This window comes from Xenopus laevis, chromosome 2S (assembly GCF_017654675.1).
Source record: "Xenopus laevis strain J_2021 chromosome 2S, Xenopus_laevis_v10.1, whole genome shotgun sequence".
In the NCBI taxonomy this organism is placed as follows: Eukaryota; Metazoa; Chordata; class Amphibia; order Anura; family Pipidae; genus Xenopus; species Xenopus laevis.
The window spans coordinates 58,132,521-58,159,869 of NC_054374.1; the positions used below are offsets into that span (position 1 = coordinate 58,132,521).

At 38.8% G+C, this 27,349-nt stretch overlaps 1 protein-coding gene across 16 annotated transcripts in view; it reads left to right on the forward strand.

Annotated features, from left to right (window-relative positions):
- Positions 1–27,349, forward strand: part of plekha6.S (pleckstrin homology domain containing A6 S homeolog) — a 128,403-nt gene that overhangs the window by 75,848 nt on the left and 25,206 nt on the right. For 11 of the 16 annotated variants that reach the window (XM_041583828.1, XM_041583829.1, XM_041583835.1 and 8 more), the window contains 11 exons: positions 3,349–3,498; positions 3,587–3,682; positions 3,777–3,888; positions 4,647–4,786; positions 6,796–6,933; positions 8,443–8,587; positions 8,678–8,787; positions 13,778–13,951; positions 21,373–21,537; positions 22,001–22,018; positions 23,099–23,232. In XM_041583828.1, the coding sequence (XP_041439762.1) occupies positions 3,349–3,498; positions 3,587–3,682; positions 3,777–3,888; positions 4,647–4,786; positions 6,796–6,933; positions 8,443–8,587; positions 8,678–8,787; positions 13,778–13,951; positions 21,373–21,537; positions 22,001–22,018; positions 23,099–23,232 (1,382 nt within the window). Of the gene's footprint in view, positions 1–3,348; positions 3,499–3,586; positions 3,683–3,776; positions 3,889–4,646; positions 4,787–6,795; positions 6,934–8,442; positions 8,588–8,677; positions 8,788–13,777; positions 13,952–21,372; positions 21,538–22,000; positions 22,412–23,098; positions 23,233–27,349 lie in introns of those variants that run through there. The other 5 variants (XM_041583830.1, XM_041583837.1, XM_041583834.1 and 2 more) reach the window with 4 other exon arrangements.

Sequence of the window (27,349 nt, forward strand, 5' to 3'; positions counted from 1 at the left end):
TGTGAACAAAGACCCTCACTGTGTATTATGTGCCACACGACCCTCCTAACAGCACAAAGACCCCCCCCCAAAACCATATATTTTTGTAAAGTACACATTCTGATGAATCCAAAATAGGTAATTGTTTTTCTACTCCAAACTACCACACTGCAAAACTACGCTAAAGGCAGCGGTTTTTATGACCTTTCTGAAAATTGCCTAAAAATATTGCAATCAGTCACATTTAACCCAATTTCTTGCATACAATTGTAAAACACCCAAAATATTGGCACCAAGGGTCTACGGAACAGTTTGATGCCCAATATGCATAGATATACCAAAGTATTTAGTATGTATGGACCCCAAATGAAAAACGTGCTTCTGATTCTCCACGCTGGCCAACTCAGCTGCTGAAAACAGAGCCCCGAGCGTTATGTGGAATTAGACCCCCAAACGCTAAAAAAGACCCCCAGAAAACCATATATTTTTGGAAGGCACATATTCTGATTTATCAAACAAAGTAAAATGCATCTCTCTATACTAAAGCACCAAACAGCAAAACTATACTAATGATACATAAGAAACAATAATGCAATAAAACCACAAAAATTGTGTAAATTAATGAAATAACAAAATAACTGATCCATAATTATTGGCCAAAATAGATTATCCAATAGTCGCTGCCAAAATAAACAGTTTTTAGGGGTAAAAAAAACACAAAATGGTAAATTGAAAAAGTAAAAAAAAACCCTCTTTGTGAGTTTTTTGTGTATACATGTGTGTACACTTCTAAAAGTTGTGTGACAGTGTGAAAAAAAAGGATCTTTACTAAAATGATTGTGTAAAGGTGGCCATACACTGAGAGATACGCTCGTTTGGCGATGTCGCCAAACAAGCGGATCTCTCCCCGATATGCCCACCTTGAGGTGGGCAATATCGGGCTGATCCAATCGTGGGCCCTAGGGCCCAACGATCGGATCCTACCACATGGGAAACGGGGGTCGGATCGCGGGACCGCATCAACGAAGAGATGCGGCCGCGATCCGACTGGATTTTTCGTCCCATCCGATCGAGATCTGGCCGACTTTCGGCCAGATCTCGATCGGTGAAGCCCGTCGGGGGGCCCAATACACGGGCCAATAAGCTGCCGACACGGTCTGTCGGCAGCTTTTATCGGCCCGTGTATGGCCACCTTAAGAGTGTATAATGTATGTAAGTGTGTAAATAAAGGGCACTTACTGATCTTGGAGGAGGAGGGATGATCTGATGGAGGAGTCTTGGAGCATCATGTCTGCAAGCCTCGGTAAGTAGGAAGTGTGTGGATGGGCCCAGATAAAGCAGAAAGTCAGGCAGTGCAGCAGATGCTTGATCAGTGTGATCTTACCATCTAAAGTAACCATCTAAGTTGGTACTGCGACAATCCTGCCGCAGGACTGACATGACAGCCTCTCAGCCTCATTGCCCAGGGGGCTGTCAGTGCTGCCCACTCTTTGCAGAGGCGTCTAAAGCCGCAGATGCAGAGAGAGTAGTGGGTTTCTGCAAGGATGTACATTGTACGTCCTTGGCAGTTAAAGCCCCTGCCTGCCAGCACGTACGCCATATAAGCTTGGCAGGCAAAGGATTTAGGGTATAATTTGCTTGCATATTTTTACATCCAAGGTGCATGACTTTACATTTATCAACAATGGATCTCATCTGCCACTTAGCTGCCCAGATTGCCAGTTTGTCAAGATGCAGCATCCTAGGTGGAATTTATTGAGCTGCATAGTTTTGTGTCATCTGCAAACACTGATACATTGCTTACAATACCCACCCCCAAGTCATTAATGAACAAGTGGACCCAATACAGAGCCCTAAGGGACCCCACTAATCTAAATGAAAAAATCATCAATTCATATGAAATTGGAAATATTAAATCTGATGTTTAAACCGTGCCTAGTTAAATCCCTAGTTAGTGAGCCGGGGGTGCATCGATGGTGCTGCAACTTCTACATGATGACGTCACAGATACTCACCAGTGTTGCAGTACCTGGTTTTCCAGCCTCCCAGAACCTGCCCAATCACTTTCTGCTGCATAGGCTCTGTGATCCTGGGATCCTCAACACTGCCAAGGACCTTCCTGCACACAGAAAGTGCCCTTTCTTTACATATTTACACACGTATACATGCATTTACACACACACTACGTATTTTACTAAATTAAATTTTTTTTCTTTTTTGTTGCACACTTTTGAACATATTTACACACTTGTATTCACATATACATAAATATACACACATTTAAACACTGTACACACATGCATACACTAATTTTTATATATATATATATATATATATATATATAATTTGGCCTTTTGCTTTTTCCCTAAATACTGTTGATTTCATGGCGTGGCTATTGGATAGAGTATCCTGACCGTAGCTTGATAGTATGGAGTAAGAAGACATAATTACCCATTTTGGATGTCAGAATGTTTTCAAGGGTCTTTGTACTGTTAGGGGGTCTTAAAGCACATAATACACAGTCAGGGGACTTTGTTCACAGACGGTGAATTGGCAGCTGAGACAACTTATGTGCACTATTTTCATTTGGGGTCCCTATATAGTAACATAGTAAGTTAGGTTGAAAAAAAACACACGTCCATCAAGTTCAACCTTTTAACTTTTTAACCTGCCTAACTGCAAGTTGTTCCAGAGGAAAGCAAGACCCCCCATCTGAAGCCTCTCCAATTTGCCTCAGAGGGGGAAAAAATCCTTCCTCACTCAAAATGGCAATTGGAATAGTCTCTGGATCAACTTGTACTATGAACTATCTTCCATAACCCTTTATTCCCTCACTTGCTGAAAATAAATTTATGCCCTTTTTAAAGCTATCTAATATATCAGCCTGTACAACCGATTAAGGGAGAGAATTCCACATCTTTACAGCTCTCACTGTAAAAAAAACCCTTGACAATATTTAGGTGGAACCTCGTTTCTTCTAATCGGAATGAATGACCTTGTGTCAGCTGGAAAGACCTACTGGTAAATAAAGCAATAGAGAGATTATTATATCATCTCCTTATATATTTATACATAGTTATCATATCACTCCTTAAGCGCCTCTTCTCCAGCGTGAACATCCCCAATTTGCCCAGTCTTTCCTCATAGCTAAGATTTCCCATACCTTTTACAAGCCTGGGGTGGGGGGTACAGTTTTTTTTTTTAACCCATGGGTTGAAATCTCCTTTAAAAACACACCAAGTGCTGTCCATAAGGCTTATTCAGTCCAGACATGTTGTACTGTATATATAGTGTTAATATACTATTTTTAGTAGTAACTAACGGGAGTATTGTTTGTCATTTTATAATGATTTTCTCTTTGTTATGTAGGAGAGTTTGGAGAGTGCTCTGATGGGGACCCACCAGGAAATGGAGATGTTTGGCAACCAGACAGCATTTACAGAAAATCTGCTTCATCGGAAGGAATCACTTCAGAATCAGCTCATCAGCATCCGTGTTGAATTGTCACAGGCCACCACGGTAATACCTTTCTACAATCACCATAGATGTGTCAAACAGGATGTATCGAGAGAAAAAGTAAGACAGATGGTTTTTTTTTTACTATTAGGCTTTAAACAACAGCAGTCTAGAATATGAGGCTCTAGAGGGAGAGGTCTCTGCTTTGCACGATACTCTGTGGGAGCAGCTGAATCTCAATATACAGGTAATAATGGGAATGGAAAAGGCTGTTATTATTTTTAGAAGTGGGACATTGATTTGCATTTATTTTATGTTTTATTTGTGTTGTGTACTTTCAGAATGAGCTTATGAACAGACAGATCCAGAGAGAGATTTGGAGGATTCAGGATGTAATGGAAGGACTCAGAAAAAATAATTCATCCCGGGGAACTGACACAGCAAAGCACCATGGTAAGTTAGCTGGATAATTGCAGTTTTAAGAGTCCCATATATATGTTGCAGGGCTGTGGCGTCAATACATAAATCCTTCGACTCCTCCGACTCAGTTTATGGTACCTCACACTCCTCTGTTTTTAAAAGAACAGTGACACTAAAAACTGAATGTGTATCAAAGTAATTAAAGTATGATGTACTGTTGCTGTGCACTGGTAAAAACTGTGTATTTGCTTCAGAAAGACAACTATAGTATATATAATCAAGCTGCTGTGTAGCCATGGGCGCAGCCATTCAAGCTGCAAAAAAGGAGAGAAGGAAAAGATTACATTGCAGATAACAGATAAAACACCATTGTATTAGACAGGGCTTATCTGTTCCTATGTAACCTGTTTTTCAGCTTGAATAGCTGCCCCCATGGCTACACAGCAGCTTTTTTATATAAGATATAATCGTTTTTTTCTGAATCAAACACACAGCTTTTACCATGCATGTATGCTAACAGTATATTATTATAGTATTTTTTTAAGTTATTAGGAGTCCGTCTCATACATGTTTGGCAACTGCGACTCCAGAAAGCCAAAATTGCTTCCGATTCCACTGCTCTGATTCCACAGCTCTCATATCTTGTCTTTTAATGCTAGACTACATTGATTTAAGCTAAAATAATGAGACTGAAAAGTGCTTCCAAACACCGAAGGTCAGCACACAATTAACCATGGTCAAAGAAATGTAAGAAAAACATTTTTCATATTCTTTTTTTAATCTTTTAATAGTATTGCCTGGACCCTCAGCTACCTTCAGCTCCAACAGCCCTGCAAGTCCCATAAGCTCTGCTAGTCTTACAAGTCCCGTCAGTCCCTTTTCTCTCATCTCAGGATCACAAGGCTCCCCTACCAAGCAAACAACCAGTGAGGTAAGCAATAAAATGTCAGCACATTATTGTAATAATGCTAATTATTCACAGCAGTGTAACTGATAAGTGGTGCATCTAATTTTAATCTTTAAAGAAACTTCCATACACACTGAGAGAATTAATAAAAAATAAAATGCTGGACCACCATAGTGACCTCCTGGGATAGAAAACAGCAAATATTCCTTTATAATAATGCACTAAAGAGAGGTGCAGTAGATGTTTCTTGGGGCTTTAACTTCATGTTTCAAGTCCTCCAAATGAGCAAGGAATCTCTCTGTAGTATATATTGTTTTGATCTTGATTTAAGTAGCTGCTAAGCACTTGATAGCCAACACCCATTTGATACATAAGCATACCACATACTTTGCCATGTGCCTAACTCTCTTATGGAGGCTTTTAATTGTAAAATTATGCAGTGACTCTCAAGAGTTTGTGGAAAGCAAAAACATTGAATATCTTGCAAAAATATATTTCCAGATGGTTTGCACAATGGTTTAGGTGTGCCAGATTTGCACAAGACTCCCAGCTATGCTTATGGGAAAATTTGTATATATTTTATGTTTCATTAAACAGTTATGTACCAGCAATTCATATTGTATAGCACATTTTTTTTGTGGAGGAACTCATGGCAGCTGCCACGTTATATTAATTTATATTCATTTTAAGCTTATCAGAAAAATATGATAGAATGGGGGCCTACTACTGACCAAATAGCAATTCTATAGATGAGCACATAGGGTTTACATATTATTATATGGCTCAATAGAAGGGCTAGAACTAGGGTTAGGCAGCATAAGCATGTGCTAAGGGCAAAGTGCTAAGGGCAAAGTGCTAAGGGCAAAGTGGTGCCAGGGGGACACAGTTCCGATTGTCAGACAGACCAGCGGTTGGTAAAGTAAGTGAACAAGTGACAGTTTGGGGGGAGGGGGAGGCACTGAGCCTCAGTGCGCCCCATCAGGGCATACACAGTGCAGAAGTGACACAGTCACATTTCTGTAAGTGATGTAATGTGTATGTCACATTATGCCCCTTTTCTGCCGCCTGATTTACTCAGGAAGTATCCAGCAGCAAGGGACGTGGTTTTTTTTTTTTGCCATATAGTTACCAGAGGGCCGCCTCACTAACGCTGCCTCCCTAGGTGCCCTATTAAAAATATGACCCTGGCTGCAGTGCCATCTTACCGTTCTTTCCCAGATGTCCCTGTGAGATATAGATTTACTAATAGCATAAACTCATGGGCCTCCGTGCTAGTGCTCAAAGCTAAATCATAGTCTTATCCTGCTGTGTTATCATGTTCATAGAAACCAATCAAATCTTTGCCTTTGTTTTCTTTGAAACCTTACCACTGGTATGTTTTTCCTCCACTTTTTACACAACATGTTAAATAGGCCCCTAAGTGTGACTGCCAACCAGAGGAGCAAGGGAAGATGGCAATGCTGCGATTCAAACTTCCTGGATTAGTGCACTAGGAACAAACTTAATCATTCTATCTAGCAGGAAAGCCCAGGAGCCTCTTGCTCCTCTTGCAGGAATGTGTCATTTATGGAAGTGGGCAGTATGGTGGTTCAGTTGATGGTATATATGAGTACATAATGCAATTAAATTGCAGTCCTTTGAGAAAAGTTATGGCCAGTAAAAAATAAATTGGTAAAAACTGTACTTCAGCTAATATTAATATAAGCTATTTCTCAGTATTTTAATTGCAATAATTTATTAAGAAATGTCAGAAATAGTATATCATTTCTTTTCATCTTTACAACACAACCACTTTGTGATGCAAATTATGCAGCTTTGTTTAGAATTACAACCTCTTTTCATGTTGCTTTTGCTCAACACTAAAGTTACACACTTTTGACTGACCTTAGTGCATCTAGGCTAGTTACTGTGCAAATGTTCAGTCAACAGATTTTAATGCTTTAGTTTTGCTTCTGTTGCTACTTTCACAACTTTCTGATTTTGTTTCTGTCAACACTCACTTTTGAATCTTTGTGGCTTCAACTCTACCTCAGGACTTGGGCCCTCCTCGCCCCCCTCTTCCTCTTTCGTACACTCCTCTGGACTCCCCTCCTGGTGTCCTTCCTCTCCCTGGGGAAGGTTGTTTCGAGCCTTGGCCATACCCTCTCTCTTCCTGCTGGCCGCACAGTGAGGTAACTTTAAGGGATGGCGTTAAGCATGTCTGTTCGATAAAGTGTTGTGTTGTGACATCTAATCCTCTTGTTTTATTCTGTTACCCATGTTTGTTAATTTATAGTAAGTTCTCTATGCTTACTTGCTTATGAGGATTATGTTGCAGGAGCTCAATATGTTCCTCTTACTCAAAGAATGTTTAGCAGCATCTGGAATTCCTGTAAATCAAGAAGGTCATTAGTCCGAATCATGTTAGTTCATTCATAAAAAGGGGCACACAAGAGAAAAATAAATATAACTGAAAAATGTATTTTCTAAATAGGTTGCTCTGCTGACTACTAAGCATATCACAAGGTGGGACTGGACTGAAGGCATAGTTTTATGGCTGCTTTCTCTGAATGAGTAAACTGCCTCTTTATTTTGGTTATTTTTTGCTTAGTTCTCTAAGACAAGTTTTCTGTAAAGCAACAATGATTTTACATCTTGTCAGTAGAGCTTATATCCCTAGATACCCTAGATATATTCAATAAATATATTTTCTTGGACCCCACCATGTATGTGTTGCACTATACATAACACAGTAATAAGTGTAATAACATTTGAGGTTCCATCCTTGTGCAGAAGTCCTGTTGTTCATGGCAGGTTCAATACACATATCAGGTCATTGGAAACGAATCAAATTTTCCTTTACTTCTGACACTAGCAGTTGTAGCTCTATATACTAATAAAAGCACAGAGAGAAAACTTGCAGAACTTACCTTCGGTGTTTCACGCAGACGGTAAATAAATTCTGAAAAGCAGCTATGGTCCTGCATTCATGAAATATTTAATAATCTAATGACAGATCTGCCCACTGGCACCACCTCGCCCCCTGATATCACCCACTTGCTCCACCCAGACTTTTGCAGCTCAAAAGATGGCAACCCTATTCATAGCTGAAAATACTGCCATATGGTCTATATCAGTAATCCCCAAGGTTCTTTTTACCAATGATCTTCATTCAAATTGTAAGAAAAAAGCCAAAGAGCAACAGAAGCATGCAAAAAATTCCTGGGGTGCCAATTATGAGCTGTGTAAGGCTATTTGGTAGCCTCTTAGGGGATTGGCAGACTAGAGGAGGCTTGGTTTGGCAGTAAATCTGTTTTTTAAGCAACCAAAACATTGCTCCAAGACAGGAATTAAAAAATAAAGGTTGGTTTTGAGGCTACTGGGAGCAACATCCATGGATTGGTGACATGTTACTCGCGTGTTGGGGATCACTGGTCTATGTCATACATGCAAGCAGACTCGCAATCATTCTCTCTCTCACACACTTATACAATCACAAACACACACAAACAAGCAGATTTAAATCCTTCCTCCCAACACTGAGCCAGAACCATTTTTAGCCTCTTTCCTCCCATTCTACCTTCCTTTGTCATCTTCATTTTTCCGTTTTGGCTCCCAGTCTATTACGGCTTTCCTTCCTGCTCATAATTTATTTTCACTATTCACAAGTTTGTAAAATGCACCTCTCTCTCTTTCTGTAGCTGAAGCTGAACTTAGAACCATATAAAAGAGAATCACTCCAGATTTCATCCTCACTTACTCCTGAAGGAGTAAGTTCCCTTCAGTTGTGTTCTGAACATGAGTCAGAGAAACAGAAACAAGTACATTTACAGGTCGTTAACAAAGGTACTGGTGAGTTTAGTAAAAAGAATGCTGCTGAACATGGCATCTAGCACTGTGTAATTTCCTAATGTTTCTTCCTATATGTCTCCACAGTTGGCATTGTACCTCCTATAACGAAATCACTTAATGAAGACGAGTCAGAAAGGAAACCATCAGTGGTTAGACGCGGATGCAATAGAATACCTAATGGAAACATCTCACGGGTCAGCACACAAACACCTACATATCTAACCAGTACATACACACATCTATCTGTAAATGGTATTCATAAATGTCATACATGGATTATTTGTGCAAAAAAAAAAATTGACTGACGTTTTGGCTACAACAATAGCCTTTCTCAAAGTGAACAATCACAAACAAATCTCATGTCTGATTAACATGAGATGATGGGAAAGCTGCTAGTTGTGATATCATATAACATCACTAACATGACACCAGGTGAGCAAGTAACATTTGTATACAGCATTTGTATAATAAACACTGAGCACCTTGCAAAAAGTGCTTAGTGTCAACCAGGGCCGGACTGGGGGTAAAAAGCAGCCCGGGCAAAAAAATCAAAGCAGCCCACATGTAAATACGCAATGGTCTTGTACACATCCACTCATATATTGGGGTAAAACTGCAAAAAAATATTTACATAAAGAGCTGCCTTTCTGACTCAAGTGTAATTCATGTGAAATATGTTAAAGATCCTGCAGCCTTGTGCCTTTATATGGTCACAGAACTCCTCAGACTTTTATTATCCCTATATTACAGTAAAGCAACATTAACACTATAGTCTAATTTATAATTAATGGAATTAAATGCAATGTCTCAAATGACCCCGCCTCACAAAACACAAAAATAAACTGAACAAAACCCACCTGTGTCCACTTACAGGTGCAGACCCACGTTTATCAGAGTCACCTCAAAAATGGGGAATTACTATGCCATAATGTTATGGTACATTTTAGGGGACTGTTCCTGCTGAATTGTGCTTAGTACAGAGGAATACCTATACTGCCATAGTTTTATGGGATCTCTCTGTACAGACTATGAGCAAACTTAGGGGACTGTTCCTGCTGAATTGTGCTTAGTACAGGGGAATACCTATGCTGCCATAGTTTTATGGGATCTCTCTGTACAGACTATGAGTATTTTAGGGACTGTTCCTGCTGAATTGTGCTTAGTACAGGGGAATACCTATGCTGCCATAGTTTTATGGGATCTCTCTGTACAGACTATGAGCAAACTTAGGGGACTGTTCCTGCTGAATTGTGCTTAGTACTGGGAATACCTATGCTGCCATAGTTTTATGGGATCTCTCTGTACATTTTGCTGAACTGAGCTTCATAACTCTGGAATAATTTTAGTACGAAGTAATAATCCCTATCAAATTGCTTCGTTTGGTCAACTACAAAAACACTGCTGCCCACAACTAGTGCTTATCCTTTCCAAAAATTGGTTAAGCACAATAGATAAATGAAACAACCTTTCACAAATGTGCACACAATTAAAGTAAGTATAGGTACAGTGTGGGTCTAAAAGATTATCAATAGATTGAAGTTGGGAAACTCTAATACCTAACATTATTTCATTGCCAGAGTTCTGGATCTCTATACTGAAATGTCAGGGAGATGCTACACTTTATCTACTGGAAGAGCCTGTGTGTGGGGCATATAGAGGCACAAAGGGATGTAGCACAATCAGGGCAGGTAGAAAGCTCATGTGTAGTGAATTTCCTCTGTGTATTCCAGCAGCCCCATGTCCTCAACAGCACAGCTTAGCCCCGCCCCCACTGTACAAGGTTACCAAATGACACTTTCCCCAACTCATCTGACACCCACCCAGCACACTGCACCAAACCTACTGATTTCCCACTCGATGGAGGAAGTCTACTCACAGAAACTCAATGCTGACTGTGCTGGGACACACACACGGCACGGCAGCAGCAGCACGAGAGCAGTGGGAGGGGCGGAGCCACAGTGGGACATAGACTGGAGGAGCGGTCCTAGAGCCCGCTGTGTATGCAGTGGAAAGAAGGTTTTATCGGAGCGGCCCATTTAAAGAAAATATGAAGCGGCCCCTCGGGCAAATGCCCGAAAAAACATATGGTCAGTCCGGGCCTGGTGTCAACTTGTTTTGCAATCAACAAAACAAAATAAAGAACATTTATAAAGAAAGACTTAGGAGTTAGCTATTGAACTATGTTAGTAATGGTCTCTGGTATTATACTTAAACAATACATTATGCAACATAGTGTGCAGTATGATAAAGAATACAGTCAGGGAGATCAAAAAAAAGGAAGTATATAGAAGAACTGCAAGCCCCTATTATGTATTAATATTATGTATTAATATTATGTATTAGCCATTGTATCAGTAATGTCAGGAGCTATTATCAAAACAGTAGATGCGTTACTTGTATGACACCAGTGTGAAGTCAGGAACATAAAGGTCAAGGTTTAAAATGAGTTTGCTTGACCACTGCGCAAATTTATATCTGTATTTGTTTATTGTAGACATTGTTGGTGTAATATGATGTCACAGCTAGCACTTTTCCTGGCTTCACATCTTAATTAGACATGAGGTGTGTGTGTGTGTGTGTGTATACATCCACAATCTCCTTGTTATATGTAGCGCACACCAGGATTGCATAAAAACATGAAATCTTTATTCACAAAATGTTAAAACATCTTCTATATAGCAATGTTTCTGTCCATATTTAGGCCTGTTATCAAGATGAAACATGATTTCTTTAAAGGAGAAGGAAAGGTTAAAACTAAGTAAGCCTTATCAGAAAGGTCCATCTAAATATACCAGTAAACCCCCAAAGTAATGCTGCTCTGAGTCCCCTGTCAAAAGAAACAGCACATTTCTTTCCTTCTATTGTGTACTCATGGGCTTCTGTATCAGACTTCCTGCCTTCAACTTAAACCTCATTGCCCTGGGCAAGAGCATGCTCAGTTTGCTCCGCTTCCCCCCCCCCCTCTTCTCTACTGTAATCTGAGCCCAGAGCAGGGAGAGACTCAGGCAGGAAGTGATGTCACACCAAGTTAATACTGCAGCTCCTATCCTAAACAAACAGAGAGTTTCTAGAGCTTTTTACTCAGGTATGGTAAAACATTCTACAGAATAAATATAGCATTCTAGCTTGCACTATTGCAGCTAATCTATTGGCAATAAAATGCCTCCGTAGCTTTCCTTCTCCTTTAAAAACATCAAATCGATAATAAGAAATATGATTTCATATTATATTATTGCATATACAGGTATGTCTCTGAACTATTAAGCCATATCGTTGCTATTAAACCAGTGGTTCTAGATGCATAGTTGGCCACAGAGAAACCAGTAAAAGGGTAAAAGCTCTCTTTTTTTTGGTTTTAAGACTTCTTACACGCATGATTTTTTTAAATATGTGTTTGCAGAGTGTATAACATCACATATACTATTACGTTTATATGTGTTTTTTTTAACTGTACCTAAGTGCATTTTTGTCATTTCCAACTACAGCCCTCTATTCTATTGTCTCCTTGAAAGAGACATTTTGTGCCATACCCATCTTTTAATATATTTCCCCTTCATTACAATGTGTAGTGGTAAAAAAAAAAGCATTTTACTCGTAAAAAACATCATTATATATGAGCTGCAGAGAGATCCTCTCTTTACGCAGATTAATCTTAAATAAGGGCTGGGAGTATCACTTCATTGTCACACAGGAAATTTTCATACTGTTGACTGACATGCAGTACTCTTTCAGGTCTCCACATTATCCTTTTTTCATCTTCATTTAGTATCCCCCCTCAATTTTTCCTTCATTTGTTCACCACTTGTTGGTTAATAGATAAAGAAACCTCCCGCTGCTCCATAAAAAAATCCTTCAAAGTCAAGAAGTGAAACAGCACTTAAATAACCTCCCAATTCTTGTTCTCAGTGCAGTGACTTATGTCACTGGAGAGCACCTCCCAAGTCTGCCCACCCCCTCCACATTCTCAATCTATGTTGACTGCACCACAGGAAATCAATGAGGAGGACAAGAAAGGAAGTAAGAGAAAGAGGTGGGATGTGGTCATTTTTCAGGGTTTTAAACAAAAAACTTCTGAACGGTATGCTAAATATAGTGCTACTATAAATTTTAAGCAATTCAAAGATGTATAAAATGAAGGTACATACCTGTCCCATTTTTGCTGGACAGTCCAGATATTGACAGCTCAGCCCGTAGTTCTGGATTTTTATTAAAAAGTCCAGAGTTACTCTTTGATATCCCCCACAAACACCAGAAAAAGATACAATGTTTTAGAGGCTTTTTGGTAGAGAGCCCAGAATTATCAGCATTTGCACTTAGATACATTTGTAACAATTTAAGATAAACAAAGATATAATTGTAACTTTTTAAGAGAACTGTGACACACAGCTTAAAGGGCAATTTCACCTTCATTAGCAAAACTATTATAACATATAAAACATGGCCCTAAAACTTCAAAAAATGTGTTGAAACTTTAATAACCTGCCAAATTTTGTAAAATGGTCATGTTAATTATGGGGCGTGGTCATTAAATTTGTGGTCAAAAAATTTCACTATCCTATGTACACCAGATCTTTTTGTTCCTCTTTTCATTTTTAAATGGAGTGGATTCTATTAGCTTTTGTGTCTAGGTGTGTGCAAACCTGTGTCAATTGCGTATCAAATGCATTAAAAAAGCCTGTCTGTAAGAAGCCGTTAGTAGTGCTATGTGTGTAGTATGAGCCATAATACCTTCTTTTTAAGTGCATATAATGCATTTATAAATAACTCTTGAACCATCGAAAACAATTCATGTAAATTGGAGTTGCTTAGAATTACATTTCTTTTCATCATGCAAAAATTTGTTTTTTGGCGGAAACCCAATTTCTGCTGATTTTTCACTGGTAATAGTGAATTTTATATCATCTTATACTATGGTTCTTATGGTTAAAAAGGTACATCTTCTTTTCAGTGCTGATATTATTTTAAATGTGTGTGAATAATGTGATGTGTGAATACTATCATACAATATCTTATATATTGTCCTTTTTCATGAAATTCCATGAATATTCAATTGTACAAAAGTATAGTAGAGTGTAGATACAGCCATGGAAAAAGAAAAGAAATAGAAAGGTTGGAAAAAGAAAAGAAAGAGGAAGGTTGGTTCACCTTAATAATTGCCTCCATTGTTGTTTTTGACTCATCTAGGAGCGCCCAAAGAGTGCATTATTCCCCAGTGAAGTGAAGTCCAAGATGAGTGTTGAAGAACAGAATGATAGGATGAAGCGTCACCAGAGTGGATCAGTGAAAGAAAAGAGACGAAGCCTGCAGCTCCAACAATCAGAACCTAGTGCAACCAAATCAGTTGCGACATGCAGAATAGTGAGTAATATTTGATGGGTTAGGCTTAAACATCCCTACAACACTTGTATTGATGCTTTTTTTAGTGCTCATTTGATTTTGTATTGTAAGAATACATAATATTTTTTTAAGCATATACATTATAAAACATAAGAAAATAGGCTGATTATAGGCAAAGTCTCCCCATACCAAGGTAAATTTTTGCCAGCTGAGATACTTTGCATTGCAAATGTAGGACAGACTTAAAGTTAAACAGATAAACTAACCATCCTTGGAGAGAGTAGAGGAATATTCAACTAATGTAAACATTAAGTAAACCCAATAAGATGACTTTGCTTCCAGTAAGGATTAAATATATTTCATTTGGATCAAGTACAAGGTACTGTTTTATTATTACAGAGATAAATTATTACAGAGATAAAAGAAATCATTTAAGAATATAAAATTTAGTCTATAGGACACAGCCTTTATGTAATTTAAAGATTTATGGATTACAGGTTTCAGGATAATGGATCCCATACATGTTTTATGAAAAGGGTTTATTTACAAACATATTAACTGTTTTATGCAATATATTTTTAGAGACTTCTACATTGTTTGGGGGGTATAGTTTTATAACTGTATTATATAGTTTTGTAATGGAATACAGTTTTCCCCAGCATTTTCACATATGGAACAGTAATGGGTTACTGAGTAAGACTGAATAGAGTGTATATAAGGTTTTTAGTAGAAAAAGTGCCCCTGAAGGGTACATACAGATGCAGCCACTTTGGTTTGTCTGTTTGACACAGAATAACTAAACACAGATATCCCATTTATCTCATTTAACACAGAAAACTGCGTCACAACATCCCATCTAATTAAAGCATTCACCATTGTTCACAATGGTGCTTTGGTATGCTAATGGAAAGGTTAAATGCATTAAATGAGTTAAGATGACTTTAGATAACGCAGTTTCTTCAATTAACCATGAGTCATGACGCATTTATCTCACAAATCCAAGTGGCTTCATCTGTATGTTGAAAAATCATGACAATATATTCTTAAAGGAACAGTTCAGTGTGAAAATAAAAACTGGGTAAATAGGCTGTTCAAAATAAAAAATGTTTCTAATAAAGTTAATGTATAAAGGCTGGAGTGACTGGATGTCTCGCATAATAGCCACAACACTACTTCCTGCTTTTCAGCTCTATAACTCTGAGTTAGTCAGTGACTTGAAGGGGGCCAACGTGGTACATATCTGTTCAGTGAGATTGCAATTGATCCTTAGTTTTCAGCTCTGAAGCAACAGATATGACCCATGTGCCCCCCCCCCCCTCAAGTCGCTGATTGGTTACTATCTGGTAACCAGTTAGTGTAAACCAAGAAAGCTGAAAAGCAGGAAGTAGTGTTCTGGCTGTTATGTTACACATCTAGTCACTCCAGCCTTTATACATTACATTTTTGGCTAACTAACTATATTAGATATATTTTTTATTTTGCACAGCCTATCTATTTAACGAGTTTTTATTTTTACACTGAACAATTCCTTTAAACGTACCTTACAATGAAATTGAAATTACTAAACAATGTTTAATAAAAAGCAAGCACTTGTAATTGTAAAATGAGTTAGACTGGACCTCTGCATTTCTGTAATTGCAGATGTCTGGGTAATTTCTCAAATTTTCTCATAAATAAGTAGTAGGGATGAGTAAAATTTTTCACCAAGAAAAAACACTCATAGACAATAATGGATAGTAATAAAAATGTTGCGTGATTTAAAAAATGTGTGATTTAAAAAATGTTGAGTGGTTTCAAAAGTTTTTAGCCATTGACGTCAATGCGTTTGGTGACTTTCTTGCCATTTCACAATTTTTTGTCAAAATGGATCTGAATCGCCCATCACTAATCAGTACAAGATTAAAATATCAGGTAACATAACACTACAGGTACTTTTATTGACATCTTGGTGAATCACAGGTCTTCCAGTTCTCCTGACAATTAATCCATAGTCATCTTAAATTAGTCTTCCCAAAGGGAAAATTTGCCCTCTGCCTATGTACAAAAGTGCAGGAATCTTGCACTTTTTGAACATACTACCCAATCAAATATGGCAGTAGTAACAGATAATCCTGCAATCCTGATGGATTAAGGACTATTGCCCTGATGGAAAACTTCTGTTGGTTGGCAAGTGAAGAAAAGACTCTTTCTGTAAGTATCTGGCATAAAACACTTAAAAATCATAGTATAACGGGGCGTGGCCTAGCACTACATGGAGTGAGACGCGTTCCACGAGAGCTCCAGACCTGGGCCCCAATAAAGCAGCAAAAAAGCAGAATAAAACTACTGGGAATTCATTCAGAAACCAGAGTCATACTTCGACAAGCAAAGATGGGGAAAAGCCAAATGACAAAAGGTTCTCCCACTAAATTAACAGCCTTCTACAGAGCGAAAGGCAAAGAGAAGTAGGCTTGCGGCGAAGATCCCAAGATGGCGGAGAGAGGGATTTTTCGCTCCCAGAATCCCCAGCATCCTCGATTTAGAATTCAGGACAGAACAGCGCATCTCAAAAATAAAATGGAAGAAATAGTGGGATCACATAACGACGTAATACATCTTACATCGGCCCTGGAAGAAGTCTCGGCATTAAAACAAAAACTGGCAGATATAGAGGATAGATCCCGTTGCAACAACATAAGACTACAGGGAATCCCAGAGTCAGTAGTTGCCAAAGACTTAACTGCGTATGTGCAAACGTTCGTCACAGTGATCCTCCCGGAGACACCGGAATCAACATTGGTCTTGGATAGAGCGCACAGCGACTGCACCTTGAGATGTTATCATAAGGATACACTTCTGACATGTTAAAGACCAGCTACTTCGTGAACATCGGTCCGCACAGACCCTGCCGGAGATCTGATCTCTCTACAGCAACAATACAGATGAGAAAGGAGTTGGCACAAATCACAACAGCACTATGGGAGAACAGAATCATATACAAATGGGGGTTCCCCACAAAATTGATCATCACAAGAAATGGATCCACAACAGTTCTCTTGAAACTGGAGGAAGGCTGACAAATATTAACAGCTTGGGGCATTTTGATGGAGCCTAAAAACTCCACTACTCCACTAAAGAAATGACACAGAATGGATGATCCGAAGAGCTACCACAAGACATTCTCCATGAAACAGGACAGGCTAAGTATACTTTTTTTGTAAACATACTAAATATGCAGTGACTATCCCTGGGAAAGATAGGACCCGGATCGGAGTTTCTCTGGGATGCTCTCTACTCCAGACAAAAAATACTTTATTTGTACATCTCCCCCCACAAGAACTGTGAGCCTGGTTAATAAAACATACTAGAAACCTATATACTAGTGACGTTAATACAGCCAGACCCCATATATTTGGGAGTGATGATTAAACGGATGTTTCCCATATAATGTAAATAGTTGGAACATAGCCATGAGCTATTTTAACCCCCTTGAGTGTGCGGTCTAACAAAAATGGATGTCTGTCTCTATTTTTCAATAAGATGCATTGATACTGCTATGTAGTAGAAAAATGTTTACCCTGAGGATCTCGTCCACGGCCAACAGCAACAAGCTAGCCTATAAGATGGCGTTTAAATGTATATCTATTAATGCTAAGGGCTTTAACTCCCCTTTCAAAAGATCCAAGGTGCTACATGAGGCCTATCGCAACAAAGGCGATATAGTATGGGTACAGGAAACGCACGTCAATCACAATTCCCAACCCACCTTTGGTGTATATCAAATGGAATATACAGCATCGGCCTTGGAAAAGAAAAGAGGAGTTGCCATAATATTTAGTAACCGCATAGGCTTTGAGCTTGAGGACCAATGGTGAGATCCGCAAGGTAGATACCTGATTGTAATGGGAGAGATCAGAGGTGGTTACTATACTTTTGCCAATTTATATTCCCCAAACACAGGACAATACAAATTTATCTCAAAGGTATTTCAGAAACTGGATTTGCTAAAGAAAGGCACTACCATTTTAGCAGGAGACTATAACCTAGTTCAAAACCTGGAGCTAGATTTGCAACGGGGTGACCGTAAGAAAGCAAAAACAAGAGGTAACAACTCAAACACCCCGTTAGCTTAAATTATAGCAACACATTCCTACTATGATCCGTGGAGAGTAAACTTTCTGAAACAGCTGGACTTTACATTCTTCTCCCATGTACACCTAATGTATTCTAGAATAGACTTTTTCTAGTAGATCAAAATACTTTACAAAATATTACTGAAGTAGACATTGGGCCCATAACATGGTCTGATCATGCCCCAATCACTTTAACGATTATGAAATCCCAGCAACCAAAAACATTTCAGACCTGGCGCCTTAATGAGGTAATGCTAATTCAACAACAGAAAAAGGCACAGATACAAAACTCAATTTCCAATTTTTTTTAAATTAATATAGCCTCACAAACTTCCCCCTTTACTAACTGGCAGGCTCATAAAGCTACTATCAGAGGAAAATGTATCCAGAAGGCCTCTATGCATAAAAAACAACAACATTTTAGGAAAACAACTCTTGAGCAACAGCTAATAAAGCTACAAACAGAAAATAAAATTACTCCCACAAGAAAAATCACTAAACAGATAACAGTAATAAAAGAGGAACTATACCTCATGGATTTGCAAAAAATGGAACTTGGCCTTAGGAAACTGAAAACAAGACACTATTACAAGAGCAATAAAATAGGGGAACTCCAAGCAAAGCAAATTAAAAATATAAGAATCAGAACGCAAATACTACTTGATGAACAAAACAAATTATTGCACAATCCAAAACAGATAGCTGATTGTTTTGCTAGGTTTTACCAAAAACTATATAACCTGAATAAAGACTTTAATAACCCACAACCTACCACTAAAGGCATTGAGGTTTCCTACGACAAGCTAAGTGACCAAAATTAACAGAAACCCAGAAAGCGAGAATGAATACGTAGAACACAGAAATTGAAAAAGCCATAAAACAACACAAAGCAGGTCCCGATGGCTATACAGCCGTATATTAAAAAACTTTCTCGGAACTACTGATTCCACAACTAGTACAATTATTTAACCACGCTGTAGAGCAACAGCAATTTCCAAGAGAGATGCTGGAAGCACACATCTCTCTAATCCACAAAGAGGGAAAAGGCTCTAAGCAGTGTGCCCATTTCCCTGCTAAATGTTGATGTGAAGCTTTATGCAAGTATCCTAGCCTCTAGACTTCAGGAGGCACCAGACTCACTCCAGGGATGCCCCCATGCTCCCTTTAGCCTTTAATTTAATAATGGAAACCATGGCACAAACTATGAGGCACGCAATAGATTCAGGGAATGGAAGTGGGTCATCAAAGAATACACAAAATTGGGTTGTATGCTGATGGACATGTTTGGAAAGGTGTCATACTACAAAGTAAACGTAGGCAAGACTCAAGCCATGAGTATTAATATACCAAACAATCTGCAACAAAAACTACAATATACATATAACTTTTACTGGACACAGCCCCAGCTGAAATACTAGTTATAAAGACATGGAAAATGAGTATGGTTTCGTGGTTTGGCAGCATGGCGTTTGTTAAAATGATGGGTTCTACCAATAGTTTTATATACATTAAGAACAGTACCGATATTGGTCCCAAAGGCCTTGTTTCAGGATATCCAAAAAAATAATCACCGATTCATTTGGGAACATAAGAAGCCTAGGATAGCACAACATCTTATGACCCAGTCCAGTAACAAAGGAGGTCTTGCAATCCCGGACTTTGAATGATATTACAAGGCCAATATCCTAGCACGAACTTAAATCATAAATAGAAAATTGGCATTTTAAAAAATAAGGACAGCCCCCTGGGATCATAAGATTCAGTGTGCACATAAACATACCAAACAAACTATACTTGTTAGGTCACATGAGCCAATTAACAGACAGAGTTGTGTATTTTGCTTCAACACTTCTTCCTGTTACAGTTAGAGTTGTAGTATTTCTGGTTTGTAAAAGGACAATATTTACTTAGGTATATATACCATTTTGGTAAGATTCTTTAATAAGTCACTTAATATGATATAAATCTGTTGCTTAAGTATTCATGTTGGGGTATAGTTTTCCTTTAAAGCTGGATTACAAATCTGGGTGAGCTTCTCAGACCCATAGGGTGAAATACCGTTTCCATCATTTAACACGCCAATAAGAATGCTGGAACTCCATACCGAAATAAACCTAAAGGCATGGGTCAATAAAGGCATATCCACACTTAAATTCCTATATGACGGTAAGCAGTTGAAAGCCTTCGAACAACTACAAGGTGAATATGACATACACAAATCAGATTTTTATAAGTATCTACAAATTAGACACTTAGACAAAATTCCTGAATCCTTGCAACAGAGATAGGACAACATTGGAAATTTTGTGTAACAAAAACCCGGCAGCACCCAAAGGTATTGCAATATATTACGATCTGATATCTGAAAATATGCAACAGGGAAAATTCCCAGCAATACTACATTGGGAGAAAGATTTTCAGCAAATATTTCCAACGAAAGACTGGTGGAGAGCCATCAAAAAAGTGATATCTTACACCCGCTGTGCAGACCACTTAGAAAACTACTATAAAATTCTACACAGATGGTAGTACACCATAGAAAAGCTTGCTCGGATATACCCAGGAACCTCTATGTTATGTTGGAGAGACTACATATCTGGTGGAGCTGTAAGAAAGTATGCAAGTTCTGGACTATGGTCTACCAAATTATTACGAAGGTACTAAATATAACCCTACCAAGATCTCCAGCTGTGGCCCTTTCGTGGTATATTCCCAAACATAGGAGACAAAATGACGGAAATAATCCTGACACATATCTTTATAGCAGCAAGGTGGCTAATAGCCAGATCCTGGAAACAGAAAGAAGCCCTGTCATATCAACAATTACTAACAGAAATCAATTCTAATATACAATTCGAGAAAGCAGCACTAAGAGCTACAAACCATCCACTTAGTGAAAACCAAAAATGGAAACAATGGTCCCAGTTCCATGAGCATAGGAGCCATAAATAACAAAACAAAAGTAAGGGAAAATGCATCCAAATATATGTAGACCACACTCTACCACCAAAGTTGGATTTAAATTTGACCAAGTTTATCCTGGTTTCCTACTAAGTTAAGCAATGCCCCCTCCCCCTTCCCCCCCCTACAGCTTGGCTGAGCAATGGCACCGACATTAGTGTAATTAGGGGAAATATAATACGTGTATATGTTACAATGTGTTATGCATATGAGTGGTAATGCAAAGGAAATTATATGTTGTACAATGTAATGAAGATTATACAATGTCATTGAAAACTATGTGATGTTAATAAGTGAATTTGTCAATAAAGCTAAGCTTTGAGTGAAAAGAATTATACTAAGTTGGTCTTTTCCTCTTTTTGAGCACAGGTACGAAGACATCGCAGTATCCATGAGGTAGATATATCAGACCTGGAAGCAGCTTTGCGTTCCCAAGAACCCCAGAGTGCTTATGAATCCCCTCAAAACGAGATTGCCCGGCTACGCAAGATGAAGGTGGAGCCGCAAGCATACAGTGTAGATATCACCAGAGAGGTAATTCTTTTATCTTCCAGTATATGAGCTTGTATCTTGTTACCCCAATTCTCTTTCTTTTTTTCTACAGAATTTAAGTCAGAAATTATATTTATGTTATTCAATTGTAACATTCTGTATACAGTTGCTTAAACCAGAAATGCTCTATTTGATGGGGCTTATTTACTAATTAATCAGCATTAAGCTTTGATCAGGCTTCTTGCATGTAGAATAATAGAAGTAAATCTTTGCATGGTTGATGTGGTTTACTGCACTGTTTTATTGTCCTGGTTTTACTAATGAGTCAAATTTTGTAATACATTTACCCCTCAAAATCTCTTCTTAGATTTTTCAGAGCTGCATATTTTCTTTAAATCAGGCTGATGTGCACCTACCAAGGAAAATAACCAAAATTTTTTAATTTAGGTGCTTAGATATTGAGTCATAATTTCACGTTATATATTTATTTCCCTCTGTGTTTCAGCTTCCTGCCCCAGACAAGGTGCCAATCCCAGAATGTTAAGTTTTTTTCTGTTACCATGAGTTAATATTGTATGTTTAGTTTGACGTTCCATTTGCTCTATTTTTCTTAAAACATTGATTCTTCTAGTTTCTCACTCTATGTACAGTACAAAAACCATGGGGCAAATTCACTAAAGGGAGAATTTTCTCCAGCGAAGGCTCTGCCATACTTCACGCTACTTCACCAGACGTAAATTCATTATCACTTTGTTAATTCACTAGAATGCAAAGTTGTGTCTTAATAGCCGAACGCTGGTGGAAGTTTTTCTAGCGTTAATTCGTCAGCGCAAGCATTTCATAGTGAACTTTCGCTAGCATTCATTTCTGCCTATCTAAACTTCGTTAGTACTCTTACGCTTAGGTCAAATTGAATAGAGCAGGTACATATAGGTCATATAGACTTCTTTGTAAGAAATGTTGATGCAAATGCTTGAAGTGGCCACTTATTATTACAGATGTCCAAGGAAGTATAATAAAGACAAAATAGATCCTCTAATGCCCTAGACATGAGCCCACCCTAAAACAAATGTGGCATGCCCTTCAAATTGGTAAAAAAAATCCTGCTTTAAAATATGAAAAAACACCAGCGTGTTTTAGAACTTTTATGACTTTTCGGCATACAGGATATTATGTCACTGACATAAGATTGGGAAGGATATACAGTAGCTTCATCTTATCAGTTCGCCAAGCCTAAGGTGGCAAAGGAAACTCTGGCGAAAGAGATAACATTCTGTAAAATTTGCACTTTAGTGAATTTGTGGATTTGTTCGCTTGAACGAAAATTTGTCTGGTGATAGGGCGCGAAACTATGCTAGAGACTGTGTCTTTCACTACAAATTGTCCTCTCCGCCTGTTTGTAAATTGGCGATATGCCTGTGGATGGGGTTTCTGGAGAATTTTCGCTAGCGACCGCCACTTTGCCCTTAAGTAAATTTGCCCCCATATGTATCACACAGTGCATGCCTCACTTCCTGTAGGTACCATTATGACTTACAGTATATACCATGCACTACATGTTTCATGTGGTGTCACACACTGCACGTCTGTCTCCGTGTCTCAGCTTTCAACCCCAGAGAAAGTGTTGATCCCGGAGCGTTATGTAGAATTGGAACCAGAAGGCCCACTGAGCCCAGAGGAAATGCAGGAAAAGAGGAGGAAGGTGGAAAGAATCAAGACGCTGATAGCTAAATCCAGGTTAGTTAACTTTTAAAACATCTTGGGTTAAAATTGTAAAAAAGAATCTTCCACAAAATATTGTGAAAATTACTTCTAAAAGGCACACAGTTTGTACAGGTAAATCAAATAGGCAGAAAAAGATTTCTTTTGTTTGGAGAGGCCATATTGGCTGACTTAAAGGTGTTGTTCATCTTAGCTTTGACACTTATGATGATGTAGATATTCATTTTCTAAGAGTATTAGCATTTGTTTTTGGTTTTGTATTTTTTTTTTAATTAGTTAGCTTTTTGCTCAGCAGCTATCCAGTTTGGAATGTCAGCAGTTATTGGGTTGCTAGGATCCAGGTTACCCTAGCAATCAGCCAATGGTTTGAATGAGATACTGGAAGATGAATAGGAGAGGGCCCGAATAGTAAGAGAAGGACCAGCATAGGAAGAAGTAATAAAAAGTAATTACAATAAAATTGTAGCCACACAGAGCAATAGTTTTTTGGCTGCAAGTGTTAGTGACCCCTCATCTGACATCCAGGGCCAGAATTACATAGAGGACACCCCTAGGCCCACTGACGTTCGTTGCCCCTGGTACAATAGGGATTGACACATGGGAAATTTAAAGTGGACCTGTCACCCAGACATAAAAAGCTCTATGATAAAAGTCCTTTTCAAATTAAACATGAAATCCAAATTCTTTTTTTTATTAAAGCGTTCATAGCTGTTGTAAACTCATTTAAAAATCTCAGCTGTCAATCAAATGTTGCCTGCCCCTCCTCTATGCCTTAGTCATAGAGGTGGGCAAGCAATTACTTTCACTCTCATTCCCCCAGTTCTCTTAACCATTTAATTGTGTAGCTAGGGCATGGGGATGGACATCAGGTCCCCCAATCTGGTACACAAACAAGACTTTGAGATGATGCAAGGCTTGCCTTAATAACAGTGTCCACAAAATGGCTCCTAGCTGCTTGCTATAAAAATTATTTCCCAGACTGATGGAAACAAGATTCAAATAATGTATATAGTGTAATTCAAGTTCATTTTGCTTGACTAACATGATTTGGAATCATTTTTTTGGGAGACGGGTCCCCTAAAATCCTGCTGGCCTAGGCCTTCGCAGCCTTTCAACAAATCCGGCTGCGTTTTATAGTTTAAAAAAGCCGTCAGTCATGCTAACTCCGCCCTCAGCCTTCCGCCCTCAGTCTTCTCTGCCCTCAGTCTTCTGCCCTCAGTCTGCAGCCCTCAGTCTGCAGCCTTTAGCCTTTAGCCGAATGTCGGCTGAAAAGAGAAATCTGAATCCTGAGGGCTGAAGGTGGAAGCCTGAGGGCTGAAGGTGGAAGCCTGAGGGCTGAAGGTGGAAGCCTGAGGGCTGAAGGTGGAAGCCTGAGGGCGGAAGACGGAAGGCTGAGGGGTGAAGGCTGAGGGCGGATTTAGCATGACTGACGGCTAAGAAGCGAGGATACAGGACGAAGGTGTGAGTGCAGATTTGGACTATGAGTTATGGTAAAAGCTCTTGATGCGCCATTCAGAAGGCATAGGACATCGCAGGAAGGACGGGTATTTAGCCGCAGGATGTCCTAAAATGCAGTAGTGGAGCTTAAAGTCAGGAACGAACCAGGGTTATTTTTGTTTTATTTTTTCTTTTAGAGTTGTGTTCAGAATATAAGCAGGCCGACATCACTAGTCTGATCAATCACTGTTTTTTATAGAAATTATATTTCTACATGGCAAATAATTTACTAGTGGGTGCAGTAGAGTAGAAAACCAACAGACCCAACAGTCATGACATGCATGCTGTTGTTTCTGTGTAATTGAATCATTAATTGGATCGTGTTCAATATAATAGCAGTATTCAAAATAATAGCTTGTTTTACATAATAGAAGCGTGGAGTTCAATTAGTGAGGTCATTCATTCTGTAAAAATAGGTGTCCCTTATTTAAGGAAGGAAAGCAGCAAATGTTGTGCATGCTGTTTATAGTGCGTCTCTCTGAAAATCTGAGTACAAGGGGTCGTTCCAAACGTTGTCCAGGACAGCTAAAATGATCTCAAATGCTTTTAAATGGCAACTAAAACCTTAAAGACGTGGAAGAAAATGGAAAACTACCATTCGATTAGATTGAATAGCCAAAATGACAAAGACTTAGCCAATGATCGCCTCCTGGAAGATCAAAGAAAGTCTAAAGTTACCTGTGAGTAATGTTACAATTAGAAGAAGCCTATGTGAAGCCAAGCTATCGACAAGAAACCCCCACAAAGTCCCATTGTTGAAAAAAGACGTGCTGAAGAGGTTCCAATTTGCCAAAGAACATATTGACTGGCCTAAAGAGAAATGTCTCAACATTTTGTGGACTGATGAAAGCAAGATTGTTCTTTTTGATCTAAGGGCCACAGACAGTTTGCCAAACACTGAATAAAAATAATTTGGAATACATTTTACTTCTAGCTACAGTGCCCTTTTTAACACAATTTTTAGCTTTCCAAACTGAGTTGAATGGACATTTTTTACCAACTTTAACACTAACCTTAATGTATTGCTTTACAATATCTTTCCTTGCTTACAAGGGGTATATATTGATGTATATACGGGTGTATTTGTTAAGAAGCACTTTAAAGGGACACTATCTTGAAAAAAAAAACAACCCTCAAAACAATTAGCATGCCACTACAGGCAATAAAGGAACAGTAACTACAAAAAAATTTAAATTTACTGTTGCCTTGCACTGGTAGAGATTTTGGGGCCAATTCACTAAAGGGTGAATTTTCGTCTGTGAAAGCTTTGCCACACTTCGCCAAAAGTAAATTCGTTACCACTACGCTAATTCATTAAAATGCTAAGTTGTGCCTCGGCAGCGGAACGCTGGCGAAGATTCGCTAGTGTAAATTTTCAGTGTGAGCAATTCATAGCAAACTTTCGCTAACGTTCATTTCTGCCTAGAGAAACTTTGTTAATACGCTTAGGTCAATTTGAATAGGGTGGGTACATATAGGTCATATATATGTCTTTATTAGTAATGTTGGTGAAATTGTTTGAAGTGGCCACTTATTAAAAATGTTCAAGGAAGCAAAATATAGACAAAAGAGATCCTCTAGATGTCCTAGACATAAACCCACCCTAAAACAAATGTGGCATGCCGCTCAAATGGTTTATAAATTTTTTAAAAACAAACATTTTTAACAGTCACAACTTTTAAATACAATCATTCTGGTGATTTTTCGCTTGCTGAATCGCCAGCCAAGACAAAATATATGCACTTTTTTCATTTTGGGGTTCCTACTAGGGATGTCGCGGACTGTTCGCGCGAACATCGGCTGTTCGCGTCCGCCGCAAGTTCGCGAACGTCGCGCGACGTTCGCCATTTTGGGTTCGCCTTACCTGGCGCTTTTTTTTCACCTCTCACCCCAGACCAGCAGATACATGGCAGCCAATCAGGAAGCTCTCCCTCCTGGACCACCCCCACACCCCCTGGACCACTCCCCTTCCATATATAAACTGAAGCCCTGCAGCGTTTTTTCATTCTGCCTGTGTGTGCTTGGAAGAGCTAGTGTAGGGAGAGAGCTGCTAGTGATTTCACTGATTTGAGGGACAGTTGATAGTAAGTTTGCTGGCTAGTAATCTACTTGATACTGCTCTGTATTGGAGGGACAGAAGTCTGCAGGGATTTGAGGGACATTTTAGGGTAGCTTTGCTGGCTAGTAATCTACCTTCTACTGCAGTGCTCTGTATGTAGCTGCCTGCTGTGGGCACTGATCTCTTCTGATCTCATCTGCTGACTGCTGTAATAACCCAATAGTCCTTGTAAGGACTGCTTTTATTTTCTTTTTTGTTGTTTTACTTTGCTACTTTAACAGCCAAGTGCTATTAGTCTAGCAGTGTTGGGGAGTGGGACTGGTGTGCTACTGTGCTGCTCCTAGTAGTTCAGCAGCACCAACCCGAGAATATTTTTTTTTTTAATATACATATAATTTATTTTTTTATTTTACTTATCTTACTGTTCTTTAAGGTGTCCATTGCTGTTTGCTGTTCTTCATAGTAGTGCACCAATAGTAGTGCACTTGCAGGCATTATTTGCCCAGTGGCCATCTAGCTGTGTGAGCTTGTTCACATTCTGTCTAAATATCAATAATAATACCGTCTCCAGAAACA